Source organism: Vombatus ursinus, unplaced genomic scaffold, assembly GCF_900497805.2.
Source record: "Vombatus ursinus unplaced genomic scaffold, bare-nosed wombat genome assembly UNPS02009918.1, whole genome shotgun sequence".
In the NCBI taxonomy this organism is placed as follows: Eukaryota; Metazoa; Chordata; class Mammalia; order Diprotodontia; family Vombatidae; genus Vombatus; species Vombatus ursinus.
The window spans coordinates 6,398,364-6,407,304 of NW_020949696.1; the positions used below are offsets into that span (position 1 = coordinate 6,398,364).

General features: G+C 48.7%; 1 protein-coding gene and 1 long non-coding RNA gene across 5 annotated transcripts in view; one reads left to right on the forward strand and one right to left on the reverse strand.

Moving 5' to 3' along the window:
- Positions 1-4,193: 4,193 nt before the first annotated feature.
- The window catches only part of LOC114036663, a 9,051-nt gene continuing 4,303 nt past the window's right edge, over positions 4,194-8,941 (forward strand). For all 4 annotated transcript variants that reach the window (XR_003568347.1, XR_003568349.1, XR_003568348.1 and 1 more), the window contains exons 1-2: positions 4,194-4,358; positions 4,933-5,071. This is a non-coding gene — a long non-coding RNA (uncharacterized LOC114036663). The remainder of the gene's footprint in view (positions 4,359-4,932; positions 5,072-8,941) is intronic.
- The window catches only part of EFNA2 (ephrin A2), a 92,834-nt gene continuing 90,065 nt past the window's right edge, over positions 6,173-8,941 (reverse strand). The window contains exon 4 of the mRNA XM_027853310.1: positions 6,173-8,562. Coding sequence (XP_027709111.1) covers positions 8,441-8,562 — 122 coding nt within the window. The 3' untranslated portion in view covers positions 6,173-8,440. The remainder of the gene's footprint in view (positions 8,563-8,941) is intronic.

Sequence of the window (8,941 nt, forward strand, 5' to 3'; positions counted from 1 at the left end):
ATTTCAAGGCCAGGAATCTATTTTTTTTATTTTTAGGCAGTTGGGGTTAAGTGACTTGCCCAGGGTCACACAGCTAGTAAGCATCTGAAGCTGGATTTGAACTCAGGTCCTCCTGACTTCAGGACCGGTGCTCTATACACTGCGCCACCTAGCTGTCCCTCCAGGGATCTATTTTTTCTGAGTCTAAATAACTGCTGGCTATGTGACCCTGGACAAGTCATTGAACATTTCAGAGCCTCGGTTTTGTCATCTGTAAAATGGAAATATTCAGAGTACCTACCTCAGGGGGAGAATCCAATGAGATCAAACGTATGTAAAATTCAGGATTTAGGAATTCTGAGCTTACAATTTTATTATTCTGAATCTAGGATTTCATTATCCTGGGCCTAAGTTTCTGTGATTCTCAGCTGAAGACTTAAGAATTCCGTTTCATGATTTTGCTCAATAATTCTCTTCAGCGACGGTACCAAGGCCCGTGAGAAGCCAGAGCAGAGGCCGAAGTTAGGCAAGAGAATGGAGTAGGGGGCTGACCCCAAGATCTCTGGGATAACCAGGGCTCACCCGTCTCTCCACATCCACAATCCTCATTAAAAAGCAAAACGAGTCGCTCCCCCTCTTGCGGAAAACTTGGGAGGCTCGGCTCCAGCGTATTAGGCCTGAATTAATTAAGAGGGGATTGTTCCCATTCTGCTAATTAAGCTGAAATATGCAATAAACCCAGGCAATGAACCCAACTACATAGACACCCTCACACGGGCACACACGCATGCACACACACATTGACTGAGGCTGGGGGGGTGGGGTGGAGGATGAGGATTTAATTAAAAGAAGAGCCCATGGCATGGAGGGGGTAGGGGGCAAGGAGGGGAGTTGGAGGTTTGGGGGCTCTGGGGCTTCCCCCCACCTGCTTTCCTACTACATCATTGCCTTTGGACCTCAGCTTGTCTGTTTGCACTGGGTGCTGTACCCGCTGAACTACCATGAGCAAAGTCTCCAGCAGTGGGATGGAGAGAAGGACCAAACTGCTAGTGACAGGTGGTAAGCATTTGAGAAATGGTTAGTCCCCAGTCCAGGGATAGCAGGGACTCTGTGTGGGGTCTGGGTCAAGGCTCAGTACCTCCCCAGCTTGGATAAGGGACACTGTTGATGATGATAATAAGAGCTAACTTTGAGGTTTGCAAATATCATCTCATCTGATCCTCACAACAACCCTAGGAGGTGGGTGCTATTATTATCTCTGTTTTACAGGTAAGAAAACTGAGGCAGAGATCAAGTAACCTGTCCAGGGTCACACAGCTAGTAGGTGTCTGAGGCAGGATTTGAACTCAGGTCTTCCTGACTCCAAATCAAGCTCACTGTCTCTACCACGTAGTCTTCCTGCAGTAGACAGAAAGTCAATGGGGATTCTTTCCATACCTGGAACCAGGAAAGAAGACCCAGATTTGAGTCCTGCTTCTGAAAAATACTAGTTGGGCATCACTTGGCCTCTTCTCTGAAACTCAGGTGCCTTACCTGTGAAATGGGGACAATAACAGCCAGGTTGTTGGGAGGATCACTAGAGGCCAAGGACTTTGCAAACTTCGGGGTGCTACATGAATATGAACCATTCAACTAGGAAGCATTTATTAAACGTCTGCTATGTGCCCAGAGTTGGGCTAAGTTTGCTCTCATCTTTGTGTCTGGTGGAGTTCAGACAGAAAGTCCTATAATTCTCATTGTTCCTGGAAGTTTCCTCATCATTAGAACACTTTTTGGCAGTCTCTGGGTCTACCTCGTTGTGGGACAAAGCATATCCAATACATGTAAAGGGAATCCCTTGGGAGGGCTTGGTCAGGGGCTCTTATTCCAGAATCTAGGGGTCCTTTTGCAGAATTCAGAACGTCTTGGGAAAGCATCTTCTCCCTTACTTCAGCTGGATTGGAAATGTGGCTTTGAAGAGCAAGACTGGATTAAGGTAAGACCCACCTAGATCTGCCTTTCCGTGGGGTATGAGGAGTGGCTTCAAGGGAATGAGACCCCTGCCCACTACTCTCACAGACCTCTGGTCTTGAAGGCTCACAAAGCTCTTTCCCCAACACCCCCTCATTATGTTGTAAGTGTGGTTGGAACCATTTTATAACAGAAAGTCAGAGTGATTTCCCTTGTGGTCAGAGGAGCTGGTAAATCTTGAAACCAGAACTTTAAACTCAAGTTGTCCTCCATCCTGGGGCTTAGACCTTGTTTCTTCATAAGGGGAAATTGGGGCAGGCAGATGGCACCATGGATAGAGCTCTGGGCCTGGTCCTTGAGTTCAAATCCAGCCTTGGACACTCAAGACACTTACTGGCAAGTCACTTCACCTCTCTCTGCCTCAGTTTCTTCATTTGTAAAATGGGGATAATAATAGCATCTACCTCCCAGAGTTGTTGTGAGGATTAAATGAGATAACAACTGTAAAGTGTCTACCTAGCCCAGTGACTGGCACACAGTAGGTGCTATGTAAATGCTAGCTAGTATTACTAATCCATAAATGTTTATTAATTACCTACTATGTGCCAGGCACAGTGCAAAGCACCAGGGATATAAACAGAAGCAAAAGATAGTCTCTGCCCTCAAGGAGCTTACAATCTAATGGGAGGGACAAGGAAACAAATCTATACAAAGTAAGTTACATAAAGGTAAATAGGAAATAATTAACTGGAGGGAAGGCACCAAAATTAAGAGAAATTGGGAAAGGCTTCCTGGGGAAGGTGGGACTTTAGCTGGAACTCAAAGGAAGCCAGGAAGGTCAGTACTCAGAGAGGAGGAGGGAGAGCAGCCCAGGCATGGAACGCCAGAGAAAATGTCTGGAGCCAAGAGACCGAGTGTCTTGTTGGTGGAACAACCAGGGCATTGTCACCGGATGGAAGAGTACATGTCAGGAGTAAAGACTGGAAAGGTAGGAGGGGGCTAGGTTACAAAGGGCTTCGAATGCCAAACACAGCACTTTGGATTTGCTCCTAGAGGCAATAGGGAGACATGGGAGTTTACTGAGGAGGGGAGTGACATGGTTGGAATTTTAGGAACATCACTTTGGACTGAATGGAGGATGGGTTGGAATGGGGAGAGACTTGAGGCAGGTAGAGACGCCAGCAGGCTACTGCAGTAGTCCATGGTGATGAGGGTCTATGCTAGAGGGGTGGCAGTGTCAAAGAAAGAAGGGGGCAAGTTCCAGAGATGTTGCAAAGGTGAAATCGAAAGGCTTTGGCAACAGCTTGGATATGGGGGTGGGGGGTGGGGAGGAGAGAGAGGCAGAAGTCCAAGCAGATTCCTAGGTTGGGAGCCTGAGGGAAGATGCTGCTGCACTCCACAGCGATGCGGAAGGTGGGAGGGAGGCGGTTTCAGGGGAAAGAGAAGGAGTTCAGTTTGGACGTGTTGAGTTTCAGACTTCTCTTGGACTTCCAGTCTGAGATGCCTGTAAGGCAGCTGGAGATGCGAGGTCGGTGGTTAGCAGAGGGGGTGGGCAGGAGAGAATCATCAGCATAGAGATGGTCGTGAAGTCCTGAGATCACCAAGTGAAGTGTAATAGTGGAGAGAGCAGGGCAGACCCCGGGACAGGAGAGCTGGGGTTAAAAGGTGTGAGCTGGATCATTGCTATTATTGTTGCCGTCGTTATTACGCCTGCGCCAACGCTCTTAAGTTCCATTTATCAATGGTCCTCAGGTCTCCTGCGCCGCTCCCCGGGGGGACCTGAACTTCCCCCACCTGTCTTTGGACACCCAACAAGGACACTTATCACGGAAGGATGACCAACAGCATGGAATGGAATGGAATGATAAAAACGCAGGGCAGCATTTCCAATCTTCGAGGCCGAATCCAAAACAAACATATTTGGCATTTAGAGCCCGTCGCAATCTGGCTCCAGTCTACCTTTTTAGGCTCATTACGCGTCCTCCCCCTCCTGCATTTTCATTTCCAGACAAACCGGCCATCTTGTTACTCCTTTTACGATCTTCCACCTCCCACCACTAAGGCTTTGCACAGGCTGTGCCCCTGTGCCAGGAATGTTCTACTTTCGCGCCTCCTTCTCTTGGAATTCCTAACTCCCTTCAAAGCTCAGCTTGTCTTACTTCCTACGTGAAATGCTTCCTGTTCCATCGAGATGTTAGGGCTCCCTCCCCTCCCCCAAACTGACGGGTGTGTATTTTGTATTTACGTACCAAGGTAGGTGCTGTTTCCCAACGCAGCCCTTCTCTTGCGTCCCCAAGCCACCCCCATCCAAAGCAGAATGTGAACTCCTTGAGGCAAGGGACAGGTTTTTGCTAGTTTCCTGACCCTTTGAACAGCACCTGGACTATTCGCTACTTCAAGGGAATGGAATTAAATGACAGGAAGCCAAGGTAACTAATCTCTTAGATTTTTTAGGGTTCTAATATCACTGGGGAACACTGAAAGTATATGGGGGAAGGGGGAAAGGAGGAAGGCACTTGGAATGATAGGAGATAACAGGGTAGATGAAGGAGGTGTCTAGTTAGAGTGTTAAGTTTGCCATAAGCTACAGGGTTAGAGTTCAAATCCTGTGTGAGTTTAGGCAAGGCCACTGAGCCTGGTTGAGGCCGTTTCCTCATCTGAAAAATGGAGGCGATAATTCTCCTTCTACAACCACAGGGCTGTTAAGTGCTTTGTAAAACTCTGCCAGCATTACAAGAGTTATTATTATAATTATTATATTAATATAATTATAATTATTATTAATTGAAGGGAAAATGCTAGAGGGGCCAGCCTTTTGTAATGACTTCTCTGCCCAGGATACACACCCTTATTCCTAAAATATAATTAAAGGAGGGTTTCTTAATCTGGGACCCACGAACTTGTTTTCTTCTAATATTGGAGAACTGTATTTTAATGTAATTGTTTTCCTTTGTAATTATTTGTGTTTTCTTTTATGCATTTAAAAATGTTATTCCGAGAAAGGTTTCATTAAACTGCCAAAGGGGGCCCAGGACACATGAAACCCTAACTTTCAGTCAGCCTGGCAAGAGTGGACAGCATTTTGGACTTGGGGTCAGCAGGACCTGGGTTCGAGTTCCATGTAGTAGCTGTGTATTCCTAGGTAGGAACCTTTTGAACTTCAATGTCCTCATCTGTAAAATGGGGGTAACAATGGCACCTACCACCTCAGTTTTGTTGTGAGGATTATATGAGACAGTGTATGCAAATGCTTTTGTCAACATTAAAACACTCTTGGGATCTATACCCAGAGTCCCCTGAAAATTTCTGCTGGAAGGATTGAGGACAGGATGAAGAAGATGAAGGGGGTAATTGGGGCTCTGAAACACTCAAATCCCACAAGGTTTATTTTTATTTTATTATAAAAAAATACAGATTCCAAAGTTGGGTGGTGACAGGTGGTAGGGAAGGGGCCAGGAGTGGGCGATCTCGCACAATGGGCTGAAGGGAGAGGCAGAGGGGAACCGAGGATGATGTTCAAAGACGTCCAGGACCACCAGAACAGAGGGTGGGGCAGGGCACACCCGGCAAACCAGACCATGGGGGGGGGGGACGATTTCCCCTAAATTCTCCTTCCAAATTTTTCCTCTCACTGTGTCCTCAGGGCCTCGTGGTTGATATACACAATATATATATATAATATATATATAAAACACAGATTAAGGAAAGGAAGATAGAAATATGAAATCTGTATAAATGTGTTTACTCCATTAAAATGTCTGAAGGATTTTTTTTTTAATTTTTTTGTCTGTCGGTTTTTCTTAGAAACTGTTATGGGGGGAGGGAGGGCACAGATGGAGGAGAAACTCCGACGGACAAAATGAGCTTATTGCAAGTTATAGCTTCTACTCTAAACCCACCCCAACCCCTCGAAAAAGGAAGAGAGAAAGAGAAAGGGAGAGGGAAGAAAGAGGGAGGGGGAGGGGGAGAGAGAGACATGGGGGGAGAAAAAGAGGAGAAAGAGGGAGAAAGAAGAAAAAGACAGAGGAGAGAGAAAAGAGGAGGAAGAGACAGAGAGGAGAAAGACAAAGACAGAGAGAGAAGAAAGTGAGAGGAGAGAGAAAGAGAGACAAAGAGAGAGAGAGGGAGAGAAGGAGGGAGGGGGGGGGGTAGAGGGAGACAGGGGGGGAGAAAAAGAGACAGAGAGAGAAGAAAAAGACAGAGAGAGAAGAGAAAAAGAAGAGAGAGGAAGGAGAGGAAAAAGAGACAGAGGAGAAAGACAAAGAGAGAGAAGAAAGTGAGAGGAGAGAGACAAAGAGAGAAAGAGAGAGAAAGAGGAGACCTCCACCGAGTTCATTCTCAGCATTGCATTAAAAATAAATCACAGTATATACCTGCGGGCTCTATTTACAGAAATATAACGTCTGCTCCCTTCCTCAGAGACAGATTACTTGAAGCAATAGAAATCGGTAGATTCATTTGCATTTGCAAAAAAAAAAAAAGAAAAGGAAAGGAAAGGAAAGAAAGAAACAACAGGGTCCTTAATAAAAAGGCCCTGCTTCAATGGTGAGCAGAGGAGGGGGTGCTGAACTGTGGTCTGGTGGAGGGACTTGTTAGCTTTTCTCTCTGGGACCTGGGGGAGACTCAAGCCAGCACTGAGGCTAAGAACTGGAAAGGGAGACAGAGACTGGGGTAAGAGAAGGGGAGGTGGCTTTGTCTCCTCCAGAGAGGGCAGTGAGGGTCAGCCTTTTTTTCTTTAGAAAGAACCTCCCAGAGCCTCATCTGAAGGCCTCCGGGGGCCAGTGGCTTCAGATGGGGATCTGGGTCAGTGCAGCAGGTCTGGCTAGGGAGACCGTGGGCAGCTGCCTCCCTTAAAAACAAACAGCCGCCCCTCCCTCCTTTCTAGGCTCTTGCCTCTGACTCTTGGCTTCCAGTGAGGACAGGAAGAAGGAACCAAGATAACAAGTAGCCCTATCCCTCCTAAAGTTTACCAAAATGTGCATGTGCCCAAGGGCTGCTTCTACCTTCATCCCGGTACTGTCCCCGCCGAAAAGAAAAACCCTCACAGTCCTGGAGCCCAGATCTAGGAGATCCCAGATGGTCCATCGGAGCAGCCATGACCTTACTTGCTCAGGGTTTCAAGGGACAATAAAGCCAGAGATGGAGGCTAGAAATCAGGAAAACCCCTATGACCCAAGGGGAAAGACCATAGTGGGAAGGAGATAGGCCTGGAGCTCCCCCAGGGTTGTGGACTCAGGATACATTTATTTGGGTGTTTTGGTAGAGCACTGAGTAGAGAAGGTGGTGAATAGAGGCTGGGGAAAGGAAGGAAATTGGGGAGCAGATCAGGAGTATGGGACCAGGTCCACAGTCAGGGACCCCTGTTTCCTTCCCCAAAGTCTTAATTGGGTCAGGGGGTGTGAGGTGGTAGAATAAATTAAAAACTTGAGTCTCAAATAAAACAATGAAAATACTTAAAAAAAAAAAAAGAGGAATTGAGAGGTATTTCTACCCCTTCCCTCCCCAACCCACAGTCATCAGCAAGGGACTGAGGTGGCCAGTGCCTGCCTCTGTTTCCTTTCCATGCCCACGTATCCCAAAGAGGTTTTGGATTGGACCTTCTAACGGCCCTATAGGTCATGTACTGAGCTCGCCCTATTCCTAGTAGATCTTCTCCAACTCCCTGCTCTACCCCAAGTATCTGCTCCTGAACCAGCGGGCCAATAGCATCTATGACCCTCCTAGGGCACAGGCCTCCCCCATGATCTCAGCGACAAAAGTCTTTAATCAGCTCTGTCCAGGCGGCATTCAGTCTGGTGGGAAGACAAGGGCTAGACAGTTAAGTTCAGGGCGAGGAGATGGGGGCGAAAGGGATAGAACCAAAGTGTGTGGACCCTCCCCACCGCCACCCCCTGCCCCCTGCTCTCTCTGGTGCTTCTGAAATGACAGCTTGCCTGCCGTCTTTGGGGTAGGGCGATGTAGAGGGGACAAGGAGGAGCAGTAGTTTGGGTGGCGATGACCATCCTGGTCCAGCGGCGGCCTCTTCTATCTCTGTGAAGGTCCCCTAGGCAGGTCAGAGGTCTGAGGGTCAGGGAGGCAGGGATGACAGCACCAAATGGAAACAAGAAGGACGTTCTCTATTTGGTCTAAGAGCAGCTCTCGTTCCCATGCCCCAGGGCTGGGGAGCAGCTGCTACTGCCCTGGAGAGGCTCCCTGGAGCCTAAATCTTCAAGGACTGGAGGTCACCTTCCTGGGCGGCCCTGAACTCCGTCCCTGGCAGACACCATCTGCTTCCTCCTCAGTCCTCTCTGTGTGGTCCCGAAGGTGGAAGTCTGGCTTGGCGGCTTCAGGGCCTTCCTCTCCGGCCTCCCGAAGGAGGGGCAGACAGGGTCTGAGAGGGGTTTCTGAACAGGTGGCAAGGAGTAAAGGGAACAGCAGGGCTGCCCCCATCCCCCTAGGGTTCCCCGTCTTCCCTGGCTCCACCTAGAACAATACCGATCCCTCGGTGCCTGGTGGTGGGAGGGCCGGGGGGCTAGGAGGTGAAGATGGTCCAAAAGACGGGCACCACAGAGAGGAAGAGCTGGGACATCCTGAGGCTGCTGCAGGAGTTATTGCTGGTGAAGATGGGCTCTGGAGACTCGTACAGAGAATCGTCTGTCAGGGAACAAAGGCACAGGTCATCACTGTCCCTTCCCAAGTCTGGGGGCTGTCCCACCCTGCCTTTCACCTCAGGAGCCATCTGGGCTCGAGCACCCAAATTCAGATCCGAACCTCATCCGTGACCATGCCTGGCACCTGACAACCTCTACTGTACTCCAGGCCCCAATGCTGACCCCTAACCCAGAGCCTGCCCCAGGTCCCGACAATGACCCCTTACTCCCCTCTGGCCCTGGCTATAACCTCAACTTGATTCCTAACATAGACCCTGCCAAAGAGAGGGGAGAGAGACAGAGGGAAGGGGGGATAGAAACAGAGAGACAGAGAGAAAGGGAGAGAAAGGGAGGAGAGACAGAAACAGAGAGAGAGAAAGGGG